At 49.2% G+C, this 24,641-nt stretch overlaps 1 protein-coding gene across 1 annotated transcript in view; it reads left to right on the top strand.

The window, feature by feature from the left end:
• CUX2 (cut like homeobox 2) overlaps window positions 1-24,641 on the top strand; it is a 163,068-nt gene that overhangs the window by 107,260 nt on the left and 31,167 nt on the right. The window contains exons 6-9 of the mRNA XM_023733662.1: window positions 19,299-19,433; window positions 21,133-21,256; window positions 23,241-23,317; window positions 24,302-24,368. Of these exons, the coding sequence (XP_023589430.1) occupies window positions 19,299-19,433; window positions 21,133-21,256; window positions 23,241-23,317; window positions 24,302-24,368 (403 nt within the window). The remainder of the gene's footprint in view (window positions 1-19,298; window positions 19,434-21,132; window positions 21,257-23,240; window positions 23,318-24,301; window positions 24,369-24,641) is intronic.

Below are 24,641 nucleotides of genomic sequence, written 5' to 3'. Positions count from 1 at the left end.
TATCATTTTGCATTCCCACCAGCAGTGCATAAGAGTTCCCATCTCCCCGCAGCCCCTCCAACATTTGTTATTTCCAGTGTTTTTGATTCGTGCCAGTAGAGCATTATGCACTTTTAAGAACTATCTGTAGGGAATCAAAGTGACAACAGCAACTGGGAAGATTAGATAGAAACCTTAGGGAGCAGTGAGTTTATGTTCAGGAGGGAGGAACAACTCAGAAAAGGAGAGTGAGAGTTTCTAGCCAATCTGTGAAAAGGTAAAGCTTTCAATGGTTTTGCCCATTTGTAGTGTTAATGTATATGATGGCTCTGTAACTGTTCCTTAGACCCAGGCAGACATGGCTGTGGCAGCATGCTAGTCCGTTTTCCCATTCTTCCTGTTCCGTAATACTCTTTGGACTTGAGCAGACATGGCTCTATCAGCATGCTTGTCCATTTTCCCCACTTTTGTCTGTTTTGTGATATTTCCTTGAACTTGGACAGACATGGATCTGGCAGCATGGTTGTCCATTTCCTACTTTTGCTCTCTTGAATATATGCGGAATAAAACTTTCTTTTTGCTTTACTAAAAAGAAAATGAGAGTGAGAATGGTTGCCAGACTCGAAGAATATAATCAATGTCACCGAATTGTACATATAGAAATGGTTGAATTGGTGTATATTTGGTTGTGTATATTCTCAACAACAACAAAATAAATTTTTTTTAAAAAGTCAAGATAGGAGTTTCCCGTGGGGGGGATACCAGTTCCTGGGAGGGACATCGGGGCAGGGATGCCGCTTCTTGATCTGGGTGTGGGTTCCATTGGTGTAATCAGTTTGAGAACGTCCAGCTGTACCCTGTGGTTATGTAGGTATGTCATACTTATGTAAAAAGTTGCCCTGCCACTTGTTCCCTTATTGAGTCACTCCACCAAAGATGGAGTGATTTGCTTAACAATGGAGGAGCTGGTGGAGCATGTACTGGGCTAACTCCTTTCACCCAGGCCTCCACTGCTCCCCCCGCCCCCACCTTCCATACCACTGCTGCTGGAATCAGTGCTATCGGGGGTGGCTGGAGACTGGGGATCCACAAAGAGGGGAATAAGACCCCACCCCAGGCCCTGCAGCTGTGAAGTCCAAGCCCTAGAGAACTTTTATATTTGATGTCAAGGTCACCCATGGAATCTTTGTATTTGGGGTGGGAAAGTCCCTTGTTCCCTTGCCTTGGGCAGCTGTAGTAGGTTGAATAGTGTCCTCCTAAAATTCACGTCTGCCGGACCCTCGGAATGGGACCTCATATGGAAATAGGGTCTTTGCGGGTATAACTGGTTAGGACTTTGAGATGAAGTCATTCTGGATTTAAGGTGGGCCCTGAGACCGATGACTGGTGTCCTTGTAAGAAGAGGAGAGGCCACACAGAGGGACACACACAGGAGGGAGGCAGAGATGGGAGTGACGCAGCTATAGCAAAGGATTGCCTAGGGCCACCAGAAGCTGGAAGCAACAAGGATTCTCCCCTAGAGCCTTCAGAGAGGCTGCCAGTGCCCTGAATTTGGACTTCTGGCTTCCAGAACTGTTGTTTTAAGCGGCCTAGTTTGTGGCACTCTGTTATGGCAGCCGTAGGAAACTCACAGAGCAATACTGGGGTGCAGTTTCCCCTCTGAAAAGCTCATGGGCTGGGCAAGCAGGGAGTCTTCTGGCTTGTTACTGCTTAAAGTGTGGTCCATGGACCAGAAGCATCAGCCTCACCTGGGAGCTGGTTAGAAATGCAGAATCTCAGGCCCTACCTCAGGCCCACTAAATCAGAATCTTCATTTGAACAAGCTCCCCCAGCAGATGCACAAGCATTTTACAGTTTGAAAAGTGTTGGCCTGATATGGAAGTCCTATTTGTAACAAGTCCCTTGGGCACAGACCTGAACAGTCCCTTTTGCCACAGCACAGAGAGATTGAGTCCAATGCTCGAGATTTCACAGCTCAGTTCTTGGCTCAGTCACAGATTATTTCCACAGTGTCTGCTCCATGTCACAGCCTGGCCATGCGTGGGAGGCTGAATGAGTTTCCTGTGCTGCTGGAACAAATGACCGCAAACCGGGCTTAAAACAACAGAAGTTTATTTTTTACAGTTCTAGAGGCCAGAAGTCTGGAACCAGGGTGTCAGCGGGGCTGCAGTCCTTCCAGGGGGTCTAGAAAAGAATCTGTCTGTCTTAGTCGTCTAGTGCTGCTATAACAGAAATACCACAAAGAGAAGTTTATTTCTTCATAGTAAAGTAGGCTACAAGTCCAAATTCAAGGTGTTAGCTCCAGGGGAAGGCTTTCTTTCTCTGTCGGCCTTCTCATCAGTGCTCCCCGGGACTAGGAGCTTCTCTGTGCAGGGACCTGGGGTCCAAAGGACTTGCTCTGCTCCCGGTACTGCTTTCTTGGTGGTATGAGGTCCCCCATTCTCTGCTTGCCTCTTTTTCCTTTTATCTCTTGTAAGATAAAAGGTAGTGCAGGCCACACCCTAGGGAAACTCCCTTTACATTGGATCAGGGATTTGACCTTAGTAAGGGTGTTATACAGTCCCACCCTAATCCTCTTTAACATAAAATTACAATCACAAAATGGAGGACAACCACACAATATTGGGAATCATAGCCTAGCCAAATTGATACATGCATTTTTAGGGGGACATAATTCAATCCATGACATGTTCTTTGCCTCTTCTAGCTTCTGGTGGCTCCTGACATTCCTTGGCTTATGGCCACATCACTCCAATCTCCACCTCCATCTTCACATGGCCTTCTCCTCTATGTCTCCGTCTCACATCTCCCTTTGCCTTTCTCTTATTAGGACACTTGTCACTGAATTTAGGGTCCACTTGGATAATCCAAGATGACATCATCTCAAGACCCTTAACTTAATTACATCTGCAAAGAACCTTTTTCAAAATAAGGTCACACTCCCAGGTTCTGGGAATTAGGACGTGGACATGTTTTTGACATCAGCATTCAACCGCTACAGAGGTTTCTTGCCACCACCTCCTGCTCACCTTGGCCCTGTACTCACAGGAGCTCAGCATGTGTTTTTTCCATGGGGGATGCTTTGGCGGTGGGAATGTGGCCAGAGCTGGTGGCACAGCCCCACTAGGCTCTGTCCCTGCAAGGGCACAGCTCCGTAGCATGAGAAGGGCCCTGTGTCTGCCGTGCGGGTCATTGACAGTCTCTCCTAGGACCACACTCTGAGGAGTACCATTTTTGCTAATAATGTTGCCAGTCTCATCAGTGGTATCTGTGAGTCCCATATGGAAAAATACGCACCTCTTATTTCCCACCTGTTTCAATCCTTGGGTCCCACAGTCTCAGCAACAAACGACGTTGGAGGGTGAGCCAGTACAAACCCCAGAGATTCCTCCTGGAGGCCCCCACGCCTGTGTCCTCCACTGAGCCCTGGAATACCACACCTGGAGCACCTGGGGGCAGCACTGAGAGGGCTTGTGTTTCCAGGCTTTGGGGCCAGATGGCCAGGTTCGATTCTTGACGAACCACTTACTCAGTGACTGCAGACAAATTTCTTCACCTTCCTGAGCCCTATTAGAACCTGCTTCATACGGTTTTTGGGTGTCTTCAGGGAGCTAAAATCACTCCTTCAGTTCGGCCCATGGCGCATGGTACTTGTTTACTGTTAGCCACTCTCATCATTTCCATGTATGTGTCCGGCTTCCCTGGGAGATGTCAAATCCTCCAAGTCTGGGACGGAGTCTCACTAAATCTGTATCTTTAGAACCCAGTACACAGGTGGTGTTGTTAGCTGCCATGGAGTTGCCTCCCGACTCACGGCAACCCATGTGTTATAAAGTAGGACTGTTCTGTAGGATTTTCTTGTCTGTAATCTGCAGAAAAGCAGATCACCAGGACTTTCTTCCTCAGAGACGCTGGGTGGGTTTGAACCACCGACCTTTCAATTATCGGCTGATTGCTAATCGCTTGTGCCACCCAGGCTCCCTCGGTACACAGTAGGCACCAAATAATTATTTGTTGTATAAATTAGAAATAAGACTCAGATACAGAAAGGGGAAGAGGAATTATCTGAGCAAAGAGATACTTTTTCAACCAGAGCCCTTTGCCCGTCACATGCGTATTTATTCAGGCAGCATTTGTTGAGTGCCTGTTGTGTGCCAAGTACTTGCTAGACGCTGGGAACTTACCCGTGAGCCCACAGATGCAGACTCAGGCCCAGCCCTCGGGGATCTTACATTCTGGAGGTGGAGGTGGCCAGGACATCACTCAAATCACCTGTCATCACAAACCCCGGTGAGCACCACTGAGTCTAGTGCTTGGAGGTGGGGAGACAGACTGAGGGGAGACGGTGAGGAGAGGCTTACGGCTCCCGCTTGGAAAAGGGGCATGCTTTCTGGGACTCACTCTGAGATCTTCATCTTCCTAGAGCCAGGGCTGTTATCACACAGCTGCAGGGCCAGGACCACAGCACCAGCCAAGGGCCATGAGAGCTCGCAGATGGGCATGGAACTTTCCAGAAGGTCCGCATGCCCCTTTCCCCCTCCCCCCAAAGCCTGGGAACAGGGAGGTCTTTCCAAGCCTGGTGCTGACTCCACGCATCTGACTTCCCAGCTCTCCTCCCCAGAAAATGCGGGGGCGGGGGAGTGGTCCCCAGCTGTCACTGAGTTGGAGAACAAGGAGCCTTAACTGATGGAGACACACCACACGAACAGCCCCTTTAGGGCCTCTAATTCATTCTTGAGACATTTAAGAATAACAAAATGTTTTAATGATTTCTTAGGGGAATTGAGAAGACATATTTTTGTTCTCATTGAATTTTATCCTCAAACCTAAGAAATGTCGGATGCGTTTTTGGTGCTCTGAGCTTCTCTGTTCACTACCCCTCTCCCCAGCCCCAGCCCTCTCTGTATAAATAATACTCCTGAAAAATGTGCCGGGATGCACACACTCCTGTTTTTATATTTCTTGACAGGCAAAGTATTTGTCCAAATACCACCCCCCCCCCCCCGCCGGACCCCTCGGAAGCCGCACAAGTCCTGATTCAACATTTTTGTTTTGAATGACCGCTGCCAACACAAATCTTTGGCTGAGAAAACGATATAGCATGATTGCTCAGCAAGTATTTTGATAAGTGTGCAGCCTGTATGTCTGTAATTATGAAAGAAAACCGTAAATCTTTTGGATATTGTTCACACAGATGTGGCATGAAGTGAGAAAAAAAGCAGTAAAACGTGTTAAAAGCATAATTAATGTCATTGTTGTCGAGGATGATTTGATTTAAACCTCTCTGACTTCTGTTTCGGTGACGGCTGATTCCTTTATTGTGCTCATCGAGCCACTAGGTACCGACCCAAGCTTAGAAAGCTAACCTGTTAAATGAGTGATTCGTTAAAACGAAAAAACCAAAACAAGGAAAGAGTGAGTGAGTAAGAGGGCAGGCAGATGAACGTCGCTGAGGAGATGAGAAGGGGAGAGGTGAGTGCCTCAAAATGTATTTTCTGCTTTACTTTGGCTTTTAAAAATCAGACGCTGGAGATTTCAACTCTTGGAGGATGTTTCTCTCCTGACTTCTCTTTTCAGGAAGCGAGGCTGGTCGGCAGAGTGGTTAGGCATTCTGATTGCAGCGTCAGACACACCTGGGGTAGGGGGCTCTCATCGTGGTGGTTTTGAGCTGTGTGACCTTGGGTAGGAGCCTGACTGCTCTGAGCTGCCATTTTCTGTGTCTTTAGAAGAATGATAATAGTAGAACGTACTCGTCGGCTGACACCAGGATTCGGTATGCTGTGCATGAAAGCATTTAGCAGGGTTTAATAATTGGCAGGTCCATACAAAGCTGGCATCGGGCTTTGGGCATAAGAGTTAGGAGAGTCACAGGTGTCTGCTATTGATTGTGCAAGATTTGGGGGGGTCAAGGACGTGAGGGGTTAGGCAGCAGATTACTGAGTCTGTAGACTAGGAAAATGCATTACAGTGGTTTATGTTTTTAATTTTTTCCCCAATTATAAAGTAGTGTATGCGTACTGTTGAAAATTTGGAGAACACAGAGAAGTAGAAAGGAAAAACTGTCTACTAGAAAAGTATTGTTAAGATTTTGTTGTTTTTCTTTCTGATCTTTTTCCTGAGTACTTCTTTGAAACAGTGCCAGTCTGAATCCTGCTTCTTTTCACCCAACATAGGCGTCTCTATTCCCTTGTGTGATTATGAATCCTGAGACACTTGGTTTGTCCTGTCTATAAGTCTGTTGTGTGACTGGATTGTAATTTACTGAAGACTGTCTCCAACGCTAGGCATTTAGGATGCTTAGGACCACACAGCTTATAGATGCTGTACTCTGGTTCTGAGGATGAGGAAGAAAACCAGGGAAGGAAAATATATCCTAGCCATGATTACAAACCCAGGATTACTGGTCAGAAAGAGTAAGAATTTTTTTTTCTCCTTGCTGATGTATTTTGCACTCCTTTATTTACTAGTTACATTCGATATCTTTTCACATGTTATGAACTCTTCATATTTATTTTGTTTGTAAATTGTTGATCTGTATCCTTAGACCATTTTTCCATCAGAGATGGATTATTTTCTTATTGATTTTTAGATGCTGTTTGTATATTAGGGACATCCTGGTATACATGTTTCGTATTGTCTCTCCTAGTTTGCCATTTGTTTTTTAACTTTGTTTATGATGTCTCTTGTATATGGCACATAATGGCATTCAAAAAATATTTGCAGAAGGAAGGGAATTTTAGCAATGCTTGCTTTATGACTTCTGGGTTTCATGTCATATTTTAAAACCCTTTTTCACCTCAAGGTAATAGTTTTTTGGAGTCCTTTTGTGATCTTAATTTTTTTTAAATCTTTGAACCATCTGGAACATACGTTGATGGAAGTAGTGAGAGAGGTATCTATGATTTTGTTCCAAATGACTAGCCAGTTGTTCTAACGCCATCTAGCGGATAAGACACCTTCACAGATACAGGAAATATGGAGTTTAGTATAATTATAAACTTCTCTCTCCCTGCCCTTACCTCTTCCCCCTCCCCTTGCATATGCCTCTGTTCAGTTAGTCCTGTAGGGATCAGAGGAAACACCGAAGAATAAAGTGAAACAGTATTTACCTATAAAAGGGTAAAGCTAATGAGGTTTAATGATGTCAGATTTTCCCGAAGATGGTAGTTAATGTTACAAGGCAACATTGCACCATTTCCTGCCATACTTTTGCCCGTGCCTTTTCCCCTACCCAGAGCGCCTTTCCCCCAGCCCCTGTCTAAATTTTATTACTCCCGGTAGCTAAGCATTGAAGAGGGGATTAAACGAATGTTCAGAGTGTTGCTGGAACCCAGTAGGCACTCAATAAATGGCTGTTTCCTTTCAGAAGGGAGAACAGGCATTTCAGCTGTGGCTTCTCATGGCCTCGTTCTCTGAGCACCTACTATGTGCCAAGCCCCGTGGGACCTTGATTTTCAGTCCATCCCTGCCCTCAGAGCTGTCGAGTCCAGTAGAGCATGACCCAAAGCCAGACAGCCAGGACAGGAAACAGGCTCCAAGGAGGGACAGGCCATGGGCCTCAGAGGAGGTGCCTTGGAGAGGGTTTTAAATAAGGCTGATCCGGGGTGCTGCCTGGGTGTTGGACAATACGCTCATCTCCTCACAGACATGAGTTCACCGATCCCCACAACCCCCTTGGAGTTAATTGCTGTCATTCTGCCCCACTGTGCAGGCTAGGAGAAGTTAAGCCGCTTGCCCAAGGTCACACAGCAGAGAAGTGGTAGAGCACGAATCCGTATCCCCAGTCTTCCTGGCCCAGGGCCCCAAAGGACTGGACTTCAAGATGGGTAATTTTATTGAGGGTAACAGAGTTATAAGCTTGGGGGATAGGGAGATATCAGGAGGAGCACTAGGGGTTAGAGGAAGGAGGAACAAACTCGAGGCTGAAGGACCCTCCTACAGAGCTGGGCCAATTCCATTCTGCTATTTTGCTTCTTCTCTGAGCCTCAGTTTCCTCACATGTAAAATATGGATAAGGAGCTCACCTAATTATAGGGCCGTTGGGCGGGTTCAGTGAGTAAATGGAGGACACTTAGCATGGTGCCTGCCAGAGTAATTGCCCCATGCCATTCATTCAACAAATATTGAGCACATAGTGTTTGCCAGGCACCCTGCTCAGCACCAGAGGTACAATGATGAGTGGAACAGACACTGTCCCTGCCCTCATCGAGTTTTCTGTCCAGCCCAGTACATGGGAACTTTATTACAATGGACACGAGTTCGAGTCCTAACTCTGCTACTCTCTGGCTCTACCTGTCTTCAGGTTTCCTTCCCTGGAAAAGCATCCTTACCTCCCCTCATCACAGGGAGGATTAAACGAGGTGAAGAGTATGAAGTCCTTAGCAGAATATCTGGCACTTGGTAAATACTCAGTAAACAATGGCTGCTGCTATCATTATCGTTGCTATTTCTGCCGTTGTTTCTGGTGTTATTATCATCACCCCTCAACGCCAAGAAGTAAGACCCTCATTCCCAGCCACTCTGTCCCTGCTAAGCCAGGAGCCCCCCACCCCCCACAGCAGCAGGCCCTGGCAATGGAGGGAAGAAAGAGGTGGGTGGACACATGGCTCACGGCTGTGTATAAGGGCTTCACACCCCATCTGCTGTCGAAAAGTTAAGATTAAAGGATCAAAGTTAGTCTCGCTGCCATCGTCAATAGCCTGAGCCTCCCACCCACGCAGGCACCCGAAGCCGGGGCCCAGATGGGAGAAGGCTTCTGTCTCGGGGATATTTTGGAGGGGCACACGCATACTTCTGCATATATGTGTTTCTAAACAGCCTCTCGGACAGCCTTTCCGGCTCTGGCTTTCCTTAAAAAGCTCCAAATGCCACTTCCCTTCAGATGGACACAGTGGGAGGATTGAGACAGCTTTTCCTAGATTCCCAACACTGCCCCCCCACCCCCCGCAACCTCGTAGATGCTTAAAAAATAAAAAGAAAAGAAATGCCAACAGCATCAGCTAGTGGTGGAAGATGGAATAGATAATGCTGAACCCATTTCCCCACTCTGCCTTTGGAAAGCCTGGTGTGGTATTAAACTATTATGAGTCCTTTGGCAGCATTCTCTAGGGGTTCCGGTCCAATGTGACCAAAATGAAGTAGTCATTTTACTAAGCAGTTTATGCATAAAGCACACGTTGGTGGCTGTACGACAAAGGCAGTTCTTTTTCCCGATGATATTCGCCGCTCCCCACGTGCCCATCAGGACCCGCCACCTTGGACGGTTCGTATTTGATCTTCTGCGACTGCCAACGTGCTCAACTAATCAAAAGGATTTGTTGTGTTAAAGCACTTCTGATTCGGGGCCCCTGTTTTTTGTTTTTTTTTTAATTCAAGTTGGATCTAAGGCTGTTTAATTCCTGCTAACACTGCCCTTGTCTGTATATCAACTGTCTGTATATTGCAGGAGTGAAGTGGGGAGAAAGCAGGTCCAGCTCCCATTTCCGGGCAGGGGAGCACGAGCTCCGGGCAGCTGTATGTATCGGCTGAAAGGTTTCTCATAGAAGTGCTGAGCCTGGCAGAAACCTGGGCTTCAGGGCTCCAGACAAGGAGTTGCCAGATAGTTCTGTCACTTCTCCTGACACCAGTTTATGAGGCTTGCCAGGTGCCGGAAGGGAACAGGGGTTGTTTTGGAGGCTGGGAGCTTGGCAGGGGCCAGCGTTTCCCCAGGTTGGGTCACCTGCATAGGGAGTGGCTTAGATGTACCTGGATACAGCACTGACACTCTGAATGCATTGTATGACAGGTGTTGCCTTTCTCCTTCCTTCCAGATGCAGTCTGAGTTAGGTGCTAGAGTGTCTTAAACACACATATGACACCTGTGAATCTCCCGTTCCAACCAAGAGAGAGCCAGCCTCAGGCTCAAGGTCTTGGGCAGGCAACAGGGTCCAAATAGAATTTAACACCATCAGTTTTCTTTGTCACCTTCTATTTATGATACAGGATCTCAATTTTTTATTTTTAATAGTGTAGCAAGATTTCTATTAAAATATATTTAAGTAAAAAATCAAATTGCATCACATAAGGAAAATGTCAAATTGGTAATCTTTCGGCTGCTTGTGGATGCAGCAGAAGTTGTGGAGTGAGTACCCCGTTGTCTGGCATGTGGACTACATTGGTTTTGGGGAGAGGCCTGGGTTCGAATCCCGGCTCTGTATTTTTCCAGCTCAGTGACCTTAAGCAAGTGGTTTCCCTTTGCTGGGCCTCGGTTTTCTCATCTGAAAAATGGGGGTGTATTTGTTTCCTAGGGTGCTGTAACAAATTACCACAAAGCAGACCCTTAAAATGACAGAAATTTGTTCTCTCACAGTTCTGGGGGTAAGAGTCTGAAATCTAGGTGTCGGCAGAGATGAGCTCCCTCTGAAGGCTCTAGGGAAGATCCTTCCTTGCCTCTTCCCAACCTCCAGTGATTGCTGACAATCCTTAACATTCATTGGCTTATAGACGCCTCACTCCAGTCTCTGCCTCTGTCTTCACATGGCTTTCTCCCCTGTGTGTGTCTCTGTGTCCAAATGTTCCTCTTCTTATAAGCACCTAGTCATTGGATTAGGGCCCACCCTACACCAGTATGACCTCATCTTAACTGAATCACATCTGCAAAGGCCACATTCATAGGTACCAGGGTTAGGACTTGGACATGTCTTTTGGCAGACACAATTCACCCCACAACAGGGGGTAATAGCAGCAGTTACCTCATGGGTGGTCTGATCTGTAGTGAGATAGAAATGCATGCACGGTGCCTGACACATTGCAGATAGCCAGGAAGAGTGAGTCCCCTTGAGCTCTGGGCTCCAAATGCTGGGCGGGGGTCTCATCTGCTCCATGCCCCATCCTCACAGATGTGGGGCCCCATCTGCTCCAGGATGGGTGGTTGCTATAGTTTTGGGGGTGAAGACCAGAAGCTTGTGCTTGGAGGACCAGAACCTGCTCTGAACCCAAGTACCACCCTCAGCCACAGCACCCAGACCAGCCTGCAGGGAGGGAACGTGAAACCTGCCAGGACAGGAGTCACCTGGGCATCGCTAGCCTCTCTGACCCCCATGTACTCATCTGTAAAATGGGCCAGTGGTCATGAAGGTTAAATGAGGTTGTGTGTGTGGGATGGTAATATTGAGATGGGTTGGGGGGTCAGCCGCCCTTCCTTGGTCTCATGTGAACTGTTTCTCCTGGTGTTTCCTATGTCTAGAATATTCTCCCTTATCTCCCAGCTGGCTCCTTTATCTCCTTCAGATCTCTGCTCACCTCCTCAGAGAGGCGTTCCCTGACCACCCTGCCTCAGACATCAACATTCCACCCACTGACACACACCAGCCCACTAGTCCCCGTCCCCAACCCCCCTCCGCCCCCCTCGATCCTGCCTTATTTTTCTTCTCAGCCCCTCACACTGCCCTTGGTTCATCTGTCCTTTGTCCATACTTCCCCTCTAGAATGTCAGCCCCATAAGGGAAGGTCTAGAACCTTCCCTGGCACACATCAGGCGCTCAAGAAATATTTGGCAGCTGAAGAAATGGTGTCTGACATGTAGTAGGTGCTCAATAAAAATATATTGACAGGAAATCACTGCAGTGGAGACTGTATGAGTTTGCTATTGCTGCTGTAACAAATGACCACAAACTTAGTAGCTTAAAACAACAAAATTTTATTATGTTCCAATTCTGGAAGTCAGAAGTCCACAATGGGTCTCACTGGGCTAAAATCAAGGTGTCGGCAGGCTGCATTCCTTCTGGAGGGTCTTAGGGGAGAATCTGTTTCCTTGCCTTTTCCAGCTTCTAGAGGCTGCTGGCATTCCTTGGTTCATGGACACTTCCTCTATCTTCAAAGCCAGCCATGTAGCATCTTCCATCTTTCTCTGACTCTGACCCTCTTCCATCTGCAACATTAATTCCTCCTTGCTTGTAACATCACATACTCACAGGTTCCGAGGATTAGGACATGGACATCTTTGGGGGCCAATATTCTGTCAACCACAGAGACACTTCCATGGAAAACTCTGGGACCCTCCGGCCTCCTGCCCTGTGACCCAGGCCCCCAGTGACTCTGTCTTTTATCACCATTTTTAAGTAACCCACGTGTATTGAGCACCTACTATATAAAAGGTCAGTGCCGGGCCCCAGGGAAGAAAAGGAGGACTCAGGTGTGAACACAAGCTACCCCAGCCCCCACGAATGTCAGGTTCTCAGAGAGACCTCAACCAAATGTTTTAAAGATTTGTTGTCATTTCTCTCTCTTACAGTTTGTGTTTGTAAGAGTAGCCAGTGACATTGAGCTGATGCTTTGAATAATATGGCTGGACAAAGTAAATAGGAATCCCTTGGATTTGCCAGCTGTCTGGGCCAAGCATTTTACCTCTGTATAATTTAGCAGAATTCTCCGGTTGGATACTAATAATTTTGTATTCCCTAACTGAACACCCAGCAAGGTGGTCCAGGGCAAGCTCTCAGGGCTCCGTGGATTTCTCCCAGATGGGGGAGGTGGGAAGAAATGAGTCTACCAGCACGTCGTAAAATCTGGGAACTCAGCACTGTGTGCTGAAGGTGGAAAGAAAGAGTGGAAAACTCCCTGGGAAATAAATTCTAATCACTGCTGTGTACATTTTACAGCAGGAACCCAACTCAATCCATAGCCCATCCTGGAGAGGTTGAAAATGCAGGGGATCAGAGCCTGGGACCTGCTGCTTTCTCTTATGGAACAGGCTTGTCTCCCTGGAAAGCAGCTGAAACGGTGCTACAGGAAGGAAGTAGGTTAGACTTGAGTGAGGACCTCCTTCCTATGAGACTTGGAGACTTGGAAGCTCCTTGGATCCTGCCTCCTCACAGTTTATATCCAGTTGATTAGCAGGTCTCATCAGTTCTTCTTCCTGTCTGTTTCTTGAATCTGAGTACTTCTCCCCTCATCCAAGCCAACATCCTCAGTTACCTGAACTGTTGCAGTACTCTCTCTCTCTGGCTCCCTCTATAGTCCATTTTGTGCACCGCCGCTTGTGTGAGCCTTTGAAAAGATAAATTACATGTCACTTCCCAGTGCCCTCGAGAGAAATCCCATCCCCATCAATATATCAATGGAGGTGCTTTGGGGTCTGTCCACCCCCAATCCACCCTCATCTTCCTACTCCCCTCAACTCTACAGTCAGCCACCTGGGCCTGGTATCAGTTCCTCGGATGCTGGACGTTCCTTCCAGCTCCCGGTCCTTTGCACGAGCTGCTCCCTCTGCCTCGAACTCTCTTCGTGCAGATCTTATGTGCTTATATGCAGATCTTACTTGCTCAGAGAGGCAATCCCTGCCCCCTTCACCAAGGTGGGTCCAGATCCCCCTGGGGTATTCTCCCTGGTCCCACTCAGCACATTTGTGAATGAGCAGCATCTGTCACCTGCACTGGGATGCCGGCTGCACGAGGCCGGGGCTCTTGTCTGCCTCATTCACCAACGTGTCCGCCATAGTTGCTCAACAAACTTGTGCTGAGTAAAGCAGGCACCTGGACTCGTAGGTTCCCCAGTGAGCTCTGCCTGACTCAGACTCATCACTCTGGATTGTGCCAGCTTCACATTCCACAGACTTCACATAAAGATGTGGGTGGAAGTGTCAGCACATTGCCCATGGCCACACAGCAAGCTGGCAGACCTCAAGGCAACTTGGCTCACTGCAGGATGGCGCAGCCCTGGGTTCAAATCCCGTCTCTGCCACTTCTGAGCTGGGTGACCTTGGGCACGTGGCCTTTCTTCTCTGGGCCTTCATTTCCTTTGTAGAAAATGAGGATAATAACAGCATCTGCCTCAGTTACTGAACAGACAGTGTGTCAGTGAACAAGATAGACCCTTTGGCCTCTTTCCTCCTCCATCTTTCCTTGAGGGTGAGTGTCAGGGTTTGTCTTTCCTGGCTGTCTCCAGGGCAGAGTAAGCCCCTGGGTTTCCTTCATCCTCCAAATCTGTGATATGGTCTGGGGAGGCCCTGGGTGTGCTGGCCTGCTGGGCCTCACGAGCCGCCTCAGCTGGTCGCTCAGCCCTCACTCTCTTCTAAACCTTCTCTCCTCGGTCCCTTTATTATTTGGCCCAATGTTTACCCAGCCTTGAAGTGAACCGATCCAGCCAGTGATTTCCTGAGTCTCCCCTTTGTCAAAATCAGTTCAGCACGTGTATCAGCTGGGGTTCTTTAGTGTCACACAGCAGAAGCCAATTCTGGATACATTATTAAGCAGAAAAGGAGTGGGGAAGAATGGTGAGACCACCTGGCTCAGACAGGATAGTGCCCACAATAGCTGGACAGAGGGACTATGATGTCCTTCTCATGATTGAAGTTCCCAAGGCAGAGATTTGATTGGCCAGCATGAGTCAGGTGACCTCCCAGGGAAAGGTGGGACATGTTGATTGACAGCCCCACTGGAAGCTAAGTCAGACCTGTTAGCAGAAGAAGGAATCGAAACTGGGTGGCAGAAGCCACAGATCCACTCCTACCCGCCAGGGGAAATCAGCCTGGGAGAAAGGGCAAGAAGGTCGAACAGCTGTGCCACAGAGAATCCCCACCAGCTTTTTCCTAAACGTCTGGAACCGATGCAAAGACTATCCACATGAAAACCTTCTGGACTGAGGCCCAAAGATGTTCGACAAGTTCCCCAGGGGACTATGATGTGCCTCTCCCCCACCCGCTTAAGAACCTGCAGGGACACTTGAGGACCTCCATTCTCTTGCCAGTTGTAGCTAGCCTGCATGCGTTCCATCTCTGCCACTGCCATGCCATGCACACGTGACTGCACCTCCCTCTGCCTCAGTTTTCCCATCTGTAAAATGGGGAAATAGTAGTACCTACCTTGTGTTGTGGTGAAGACGGAATGAATCATAATCAGTGTAAAGCACTTAGAAGATCTGGCACATGCTAAGTGCTCGGTGTTGGCTGTTAGGATTCACTCGCAACCTGAATTTGTCTGAACCACCTGAAACTTACCCCCCTTTCTCCCTCAAATTGAGGAACCAGGAGGCAGCACAGTGTGGGAGGAAGAGGCCCTCAGGCCCATCTCGGCCCTGCCACCAACTCGCTGGTAGACTCCAGGCAAGTCACCAGACCCACCTGACCCCATCTGTGCACTGGGGGAGAGGGGTGGGCACTAGATAAACTGATCCGATAGGTCTCTCCCAGCATGACTTTCTCAGCAGGAATCTTTGGGTCTTGAGTGGAGTTCCAAGCAGGATTATTTGATTCCAGGTCTCCTGGGACTGATGAGAATATGTGAGGCCAAACCCTGTTCCCAAGGCTCGGCAGAGAGTGACCATGTGGCCAGCCGGCACCCAGAACACCAGGAAACCAGGCGTGCTGCCTCCCTGCAGGGTAATATCAGCAGCCAGCACTTACCAAGCCCCACTATGCGCCAACTGTACAGATCTCTATAAACATTTCTCTTATGCAGTCCTTGCAACACGCTGCTCACGTGGCCCCTTTTCACAGATGGGGAAGCAGAGGCTCTGAGAGGTTAATTGCCCAAAGATCACACCGCTAATTGGAGTCAGAGCTGACACCTGATCACAGGTCTGAGCTATACCAACAGCCTCTAAATCATACTGCCTCTCTCCGTATCTTTTTAATCCTCCCAATAGTAATTCCTGGGAAGTGTTGTTGTTGTTGGGTGCTGTTGAGTCAATTTGACTCGTAGTGACCCTATAGGACAGAGTAGAACTGCCCCATAGGGTTTCCTAGGCTGTAATGTTTACAGGAGCAGATCGCCAGGTCTTTTCTCCCATGGAGCCACTGGTGAGTTCAAACCACTGAGCTTTCAGTTAGCAGCCAAGTGCTTAATCATTGTGCCACTAAGACTCCTTTCCTGGGAAGTAGGAACTGTTCAATTTTCCCACCTTATAGATGGGAAAACTTACAAAGTCCTGTGGGGTTTGGATCCAGAGTGGGTCTTCGAGCCTGTGAGGTTAGTCACTCTGTTCTACCTGCACTGGCAAACGTAGACGAAAACACAGAGCCTAAAAACCACTGAACTTCCACTGAGTATCCACCCAACCCCATTCCCTCCAGCCTCTCCAGGGGGCACCTGAAATCAGCTTCCCCAGGGCAGAGCACACAAGGCAGCAGGGAATGACCCGCGGGGCTCCAAGCAGAGCGAAACATCAGTACTGGACCCCATGAGCAGGGCAAATGACATTCTTTATCACCTGGTGTAGGTGTAATCGTTCGGCTCAGGTGGGCTCAGTGGCCAGCCGGCCCCTGAGCCATGAGCCAGATCTTTCCCACCTCCTCCTCGGAGCCAGGGCAAGCCCTCCGCGGCCCCGCCCAGAGCCGCCCCCTCCCATGTTTATCTAACTTCTCTGACCCTGGCGAGTGCTCCTCGCCTCTTTATTCCTTTCTGAGAAAACAGGACACAATAGGAAGCGTTTCCTTGAACTTATTAAAAAATCCAGACTTGTAAATTAATTTGTTCGTGTTGTACAAAGGCAGTGCAGATGGACTCATTAGCATGCACACAACAAATAATTATAGATGAATTTTTAGCTGGCCTGCCTAATGCGCTAGCTGGGTTAATTATGTCAATGTATAATTACATCAGCCCGGGGAGACATAATGGCATACCCTGCTGAGTAGGCCCTGCCTAATGACGGGGCGTGGGGGAGTGCTGACAGAGGAAAGATGAGGCGGCGTTCATGCGCACCTGCTTACCTCGGCACAAACGCCCATTGTCCGAGCCTCCCACGACCTAGAGAAACAGGTGGAAGAAGAGAAATGAAACGGACAAGCATCCTTGTTCCAGCCATACCTGAAGGCCCTGTGTACAGGCACTGCCCCGTTTCTTCCATCAGCAAGTATTTATTAGGTTGGACTGTGTGCCAGACTTTGTGCTAAGCACAGGGGGTCCAGTAGGGGAGCAAAAACATGTACCTCCCGGTGCTCCCTGTGGAGTTTGCAGTCCAGTGGTTGTTAATTGGGTGGACTCATGAATAAATTTAAGTAGTAACTGCGATGGATATTGGAAAGGGAAGGTGCAGACAGCTGGGAGAGCTCATATCGAATGACTGACTAGTCAAGGAAGGCTTCCTGGAAAAAGTGGCATTAAAGTTTCAGTATGGAAGATGAGTAAGCAGTGACTAGCTGGAAGGAGTGAGGAAGGGACGGGTATTCCAGACAGAGTCTCCTGCCTGTACAGAGGCTCTGAAGTGGGTGGGTGCATTGGAGGACCTGAGTGAAGGCCAGTGGGACTGGAGCTCAGAAAGGCAGGAACAGCGAGTGCTCCTGTTTGTTCTGAGCTTACCAAGTGCCAGGTGCCATGCTGGGCTCTTATGTGGATCCTTGTCCTAGCCCCATGAGGTCAGTACTTGTATGGAGAGGCACAGAGAGCCAGAGTCCCTTCTTAAGGTCACACAGCAATCCCGAAAAGCAAGTATGGGGTAGACCACATCCCAGGGTGTCTGATTCCCAAGTCCATTCTCTCCATCCTGCGGCCCTCAGTAGAGAGCAGTAGCCAAGCAGATGCTGGAGGGAGGCTCCCAGAGAGGCACCAGGAATGGAGGAGATGGCTCCAGTGTACTGGAAAGAACTGTGGACCAGACCAGGGGCACTTTGGTCACGGACAAAGAGACCTGGCTTCCCTGGGCCCCCACGGACACCTCCTGTGACTACATGGGGGGAACATCCACACCACTGGGGCAGGAAACATTTGTGGTATCAGAGTCTCGAACCCCATCCTTCAGCAAGTTACCTGGGCTGTCTGAGCCTCAGTTTCCTCATCTGTGAAAATGAGTAGTGCAAGCCAGCCTCCATCTATGGAGGTCATAGGACCTCATTCCCCTGGGGCTTTGTAACCTGGAAAATGCCACCCCAACCTTGGAATTATCCAGGCGTTATTAGTACCTGCCCTAGGGAGAGAGTCAAAGAAAGCCTCCCGGAAGGAGTGATGCTAGACTGTAGATGTGAAGGAAGAGAAGAAGATCGTGGAGGAGGGGTGGGAGAGGGAGTGAGAGACCTGCACAGCTCACCTTCCAGCAGTTGGGGAATTGGGAGGCATCTTACATGCAGGTGTGTATTTCATCCCCAGAAAAGTCACCATTTATTGACAACCGTGTGTCACAGACGATGGTGTGTTAGTCTCATCCACAGAGAAGCAGGTGCCAAGTGAGGCTTATACTGCACGGGTGCTATTGGGGACATGCCTGTGAGAGGAAATGGGGAGGGAGCTGGGATGGGGGGAGTTGGGAGAGCCATGGACTGCTGCAGGTGTGACCCCAAAAGAAAGAGAGAGGGAGGGAAGATTGCTGGAAGTGTGCAGTCTGAGGAAGGCCAGGCAAGGCCACAAGGGAGTCCTCAAGCCCGGGTCGTTTCTCAGAGGAGCCCATGTCTCCAGGAGCGAACTGGCCGTAGTGTCCCAGTGTGCACAGTGTGGTCTCCGCATGACGGGTGTCACAGCACGGCGTTTGAGGTCCTTGCTCAGTCACGCTCCCTGTGGTTGGAGGTCTGCAAGGCACATTCTCATGGCCGCCACCGATGACATCATAAAAAGAACCATTTGCCGCCAAGTTGATTCTGACTCATGGTGACCCCATGAGTTTCAGAGTAAAACTGTGCTCTACAGGGTTTTCAATATCTGATTTTTTCAGAAGTAGATTGCCAGGCCTTTCTTCCAAGGCACCTTTGGGTGGACTCAAACCACCAACCTTTTGGTTATCAGCTGAGCATGTTAACCTTTTACACCCCCCAGAAAATGCAGTTACAGGCAGTCCCCAGGTTATGAATGTGCAACTTACGTACAATCCGCAGTTAGGGACCAACCCCCGTAAAGCCTATTATATTAAAGACTCGAGGTACATACAATGGTTAGTAATAACAAACAGGTGCTACTTTGCAACACACATCATAATGTTATTATTCTAACTACTGTATTATTATGTTAAAGATGTTTTAGTGTATCTGGAAATGTTTCTTTAATTTTTTTATGCATAGAAAGGTACACTATAAGACAGACATTCGACTAACTGATGTTAGATACAAACCGTACTTAACTGTTATGACTTACATACGAATTCGACTTAAAGACAGACTTAGGAATGGAACTCATTCATAATCCGGGGACTGCCTGCATTGTCATAATTACTGTTAATCTTATTATTCCTAATTGGGCGGGACACTGCACACCCTGGGAGAAGGCTGTTCCCTCATAAAGCAGAAAATCCACGTTGCTAACTCTGAACCGTCAGAGCAACTCCCAGTTGGCTCTTGTGGATGCCCCCCTACGTGCCCGCGGAGGGACCCGTCACTCAGACCCTCATCACCCTACCCGCCTCTCTCTCTCTATCTGCAGATCCCGTGCCTGTGTTTGAGGCGGCTCGCAGCCTAGACGACAGACTGCAGGCCCCCAGCTTTGACCCCAGTGGGCAGCCTCGGCGAGACCTGCACACTTCGTGGAAGAGACACCCTGAGCTCCTTGGCCCCAAAGGTACTGACGAGCCTTTTTGGTTGGGTGGGATGTCCATAACAGATAGACAGGCTGGGGATCTTCAGCAGCCACTCGGCCACCCTTGGTGGGGTGGCGGGTAGGGACCTTGACTTTATCCTTTTAGATGTGGGATGGGTTAAGGTGACACAGCCGCTGAAATAGATCAACCTTCAAATCTCAAGCTTAATATAATTGAAGGGTGGGGAGGTTACAGAGGATGCTCCATACAGTCACTCGGGCCCAGGCTGTGGAGGTCCTGCCGTCTTCAACACGTGACATCTGGAGTCACAGTGAATGTTGACAACCAGCCAACAGTCAGAGGAAGAGAACGTGGAGGGTCCTGCCAGCGTTCATAGAGTCCAAGCCTGGAAGTACACACATCACTTTCGCTCACATCCCATTAGCCAAAACGCAGCCATGTGGCCATACCCAGCTGCAAGGAAGACTGGGAAATGCAGACTACCTGTGCCCAGGAGGAGAGGGAAATGGGGGTTCGTGAGTACGCAGCACTGTCTCAGGCACAGATGCTGAGAAGAGATGAGCTGGGGCTTGAAGACTACCTGAGCTAATGTCAGAGTCCCTGGGTGGTTCAAACAGTTAATGCTCGACTGCTAACTGGCACTTCAAATCCACCCAGAGACACCTTGGAGGAAAGGCCTGGTGACCTACTTCCAAAAAATCAGCCACTGAAAACCCTGCGGAGCACTGTTACACACTGACCCATGGGGTCGCCACGAGTCGAGTCGATGCTACAGCAACTGGTTTATATAATAAACCGTATCTGTGCTGTTTAGTACTGATGCCCAGCACCTACATTGTGCCTCGTACATAGGCCCTTAATATGGCAAATGAAGAAAAGAATACATAAATAAGCAAACTTTATAGAAAAAAATGGAGCCTGGGTGGCACAAGTGGTTTGTGATCAACTGTGAACCTAAAGGTTAGTGCTACAACATGAAACCAAGATGCTGAGTGAAAGATGCCAGACACAAAAGATCAACTATTGGATGATTCCATTTCTGTGAAAGGTGCAGAATAGCAAATCTACAGAGACAGAAAGCAGATTAGCGGTTGCCAGGGGCTGGGAGCAGGGAACGGGGAGTGTCTGCTAATGGGTATAAGTTTCTTTTGTTGTTGTTAGGTGCCGTCAAGTCGGTTCCAACTCATAGTGACCCTATAGGACAGAGTAGAACTGCCCCATAGGGTTTCCAAGGAGCAGCTGGTGGATTTGAACTGCTGACCTTTTGGTTAGCAGTTAAGCTCTTCACCACTGTGCCACCAGGGCTCCATAAGTTTCTTTTAGGGGGGACAAAAATGTTCTGGAATGAGGTAGAGGTGGTGGTTGCAGTACTCAATGCCAATAAATTACACACTTTAAAATGGTTAAAGTCATGAATTGTATGTTATGTGTATTTTATCACAGTTAAATAAAAAAACAAACAAATAGCAGGTCAAGGCAGGATGAGCGGGTCTCGGAGGGCAGAGGAGGCTTCTGGGTGTGCTGCCCAAGGCAGGTGCGGTGGGAATGGACGTATGTGCTCACTCAGAGCTCACGGATCCAACAGGTGCACTCTTTCCAAGGCCCAAGTTTGGGAAATTGATTCTTCTCCCAGCGTGGTCGATCCTGGCTTACAGAAAGCAGCTTGCTGTCAGGCAGCTCTCCCAGTGAGGGGTGCTTTTCCGTCTTTTCCTCCCCTAGAACAGAGAGAGGGGACGACTCCAGCCGGGCCCACGCTGACCGACGGCAGCCGCCTCCCAGGCCTTCCCTGCAAAGCCCTCTTGACAGAAACCTTGCTGCAAAGAAATGAGGCCGAGAAACAAAAGTGAGTGAGGGAGGGGCAGGTGGACTAGGAGGGGAGCTGGAAAGTCACCCTTCCCAGGAAACCGACTCTCCCCACACCCCCGATGTAGAAAAGGTGAGGGCTTTGGCCTCCAGCAGGCCTGGGTGTGAGTGGCTGACTTGCTGTGTGGCCAGTCCTGGGAAGGTCACATCACCCTTCAGCCTCAATTTCCCCATCTGGAAAAAGTGCTGATGGTGGTATCAGCTCCTCACCGGCTGTGAGAACTAAATGTTACCTGTAAGTGCTTAGCTCAGTGCTTGTGCACAGTAGGTGCTTCGTTCATAGTTGCCTTTACGATTGGTACAGTGGTAATAAACTCTGGAGTCTTGGGACAGTTCTAGGCCTAGGGCAGTTTTATGGTGATGATTACAGTTATTTCTTCATTCATTCACTTATTCCTGCCTTCATTCATTCCATGTATTTATGGAGCACCTACTGTGTGCCAGGCACTGTTCTAGGCTCAGGAGACATAGCAGCAAACAAAACAGACAAAAACCCCTGCCCTCCTGGAGTTTACTTTTTAGCGAAGGCCACACACGAATGAACGAGATAGATAAAACACGTGGTATGTTAGATGACAGTAAGGATGATGGAGAAAATAAAGCAGGGGAGAAGGGCACAAGGTAGGGGGGCTGCTATTTTAAATAGGGTATTGGAAAGACCTCCCTGAGAAGGCAAGCAAAGGCCCAAGGAGGTGAGGGGATGAGCTTTGCAGGTCCATAGGGGAAGGGTGTTCCAGGCACAGGGGACAGCCAGTGCAAAGGCCCTGAGGTGGGAGCATGCCTGGTGTGTTGAGCTGCAAGGAAGCGAGTGTGGCAGGAATGGGGCGAGTGAGGGGGAGGGGTGGGATGTGTGCTCGGAGGCAAAGGGGACGCCTTCCTGGAAGTCACTGAGCTTTGCATAAACCATCTCTGGTCCTCCTAGGGCTCCTCTTTCTCTGCCGAGAAGCTTGAATCACACCCAAGGTAGGCCCTGAAGGGCTGGCTGAGGACCCCAAACTCCTGCTACAGAAGGGGGAAAAGTGCACCCCTCACATAGGGACAGTAACTAATGATACTGAGCAAATATCATTACACTCCCACTGAAACAGATCACCTCAGAAACCACATTTTACAGAAAACTGAGGCCCAAAGAGATGAGGTGACTTACTGTAGGACCCTGAAAACTCTGACAGAAACTTAACTAGGGCAGCCATCATGGAGGCCACACAGGCAGCACAGCAGGGCAGCTGTGGAAAACAGTTTGACCACTCCTGACAAAGTTAAACCTGGAGTTACCATATGAGTCTACAAACCCACTCGTAGGTATAGACCCAGGAGAACCGAAAACAGAGACTTACACAAATACATGTACGTGGATGTTCAGAGCAACACTGTTCACCACAGCCAGAAGTGGAAACAACCCAAATGCCCATCACAGATGAATGGATAAACAAGATGTGGTACATCCATATAATGGAATATTATTGATACGTGCCACAACATGAATGAACCTTGAAAACATGATGCTTAGCCAAAGAAGCCAGACACAAAAGGCCACATATTGTAATATTCCTTTCATATGAAGTATCCAGAACAGGCAAATCTATAGAGACAGAAAGTAGATTAATGGTTTCCAGGGGTAGGAGGCGAGGGAAACGGAGAACTGCGTCATGCGTACCAGGTTTCCCTTTGGGGTGATGGAAGTGTTCTGGAAGTAGACAGAGGTGGTGGTTGCACAGTATTGTGAATACACTGAATGCTACTGAATTTTGCATTTTACAATGATTAGCTTTATATTACATGAATTTCACTTCAGTTATAAAAACAACAACAGAGCAGCCAAATGCCTGAATTTCTGTGTTAAAAAGACGGAGTTGCAGGTTATAGAAAGTCGGTTAGGGGATAGGAAGCCGGGATGGGGTCTGGCTTAGGGACCCAGGTTAGGCCAACCCTGCAGCCAACGTGAGTGGCCTGTCTCTTCACAGGGGCCTTCAAGAAGTACAAATCACTCTGGCGGCCAGACTGGGGGAGGCAGAGGAGAAGATCAAGGTTCTACATTCAGGTATGTATTGGGACGTGTCCCTGCCCTCGCTCAGCACCCCACCCGGCAGACCAGGAGGCCTAGCAGAAGGGGTGACAGAGGGTCAGCCATCGTGGGGACACAGCTTTGGTCTGCCAGGCTCGGCTGTTCTAGAAATAGAAGGTGAAAAGGGAGTGGGAACGCCTCCCTCACCCAGTTGGGATCTGAGGTCTCCAGCCCCTAGTGGCCATATTGCTGTGGAGAGAGGGTTCAAAGTAGAATCAGATCAGGGACATCAAATGCAATGCCTACAGGGGCCGGGCATGCAATGAGAACAAGCCAAGGCAGCAGGGTTAGGGAAGGCAATAGGGAGGGGTGAGGTCTAGGGCAAACTGGAGAGCTAAGGCCTTGTCTAAAGAGATGACCACAGCTCTGTGCCAGCCAGGGGCAGTCATGTGACCCAATGTGGCTAATCCCTTCAGTTTTCCAACAGAAATCTGGAATTTTATGGGAAAACCTTCATTTATTAACATATAAATGTGTCTGTTATCAGCTTTGCTCTTCTCCCTCACCCTATCCCCACCCCACACTACCTCCACCCCCATCACCAGGTCAGGACCTCAGGGTGGGCTGTGCTCATGGACAGCTGGCTCTACCCAGGTCCTTGGGTGACCCAGGAAGTTGTGGGGGGGGTCACAGCCCCAGGCCCTGGGGCAGACAGTACCCCCTACTCTCCCTACTCTGCCTGGGCCCGTCAGCTCCACGGACTCATAGAGAATGTTCTTGTCTGCCCTCCCCACCCCGGCCACTCCACATCCCCCACCAGCTTCAAGACCCTCCAAGGATAGGAAACTCACTCCCTGTTGCCAGCTCTAACCATGAGAAAGGTCTCCCCCCCACCCAACCCCCACCTCGTTCTGCCTTATGGGCCCCACACTATGTGTGGGTTCCACCTGCCTGGTAGGGCCCAGCCCCCTCCCTGTTTGAGGGTGGGGGGTCTCACCCAGCCTGTTTTCTTTTCCCCAGCGTTAAAGGCCACACAGACAGAGCTGCTGGAGCTGCGGCGGAAATATGACGAGGAGGCAGCATCCAAGTAAGTGAGCACCCTGCATAGGTGTGCCCGCCCCGTGTCCCTCCCAGACAGGCTGCTTCTCTCTGACCCTCCAGCGCATGCCTCCTCCCTCTGACCCTCCTAAAACTGCCCCCTCCCTCTGACCCTCCTAGAACTGCCCCCTCCCTCTGACCCTCCTAGAACTGCCCCTTCCCTCTGACCCTCCTAGAACTACCCCCTCCCTCTGATCCTCCTAGAACTACCTCCTCCCTCTGACCCTCCTAGAACTACCTCCTCCCTCTGACCCTCCTAGAA

This window comes from Trichechus manatus, unplaced genomic scaffold, assembly GCF_000243295.1.
Source record: "Trichechus manatus latirostris isolate Lorelei unplaced genomic scaffold, TriManLat1.0 scaffold00061, whole genome shotgun sequence".
Taxonomy (NCBI): domain Eukaryota; kingdom Metazoa; phylum Chordata; class Mammalia; order Sirenia; family Trichechidae; genus Trichechus; species Trichechus manatus.
The sequence above is the reverse complement of the archived record's forward strand: the minus strand, read 5'-3'. Positions and strand labels throughout refer to the sequence as shown.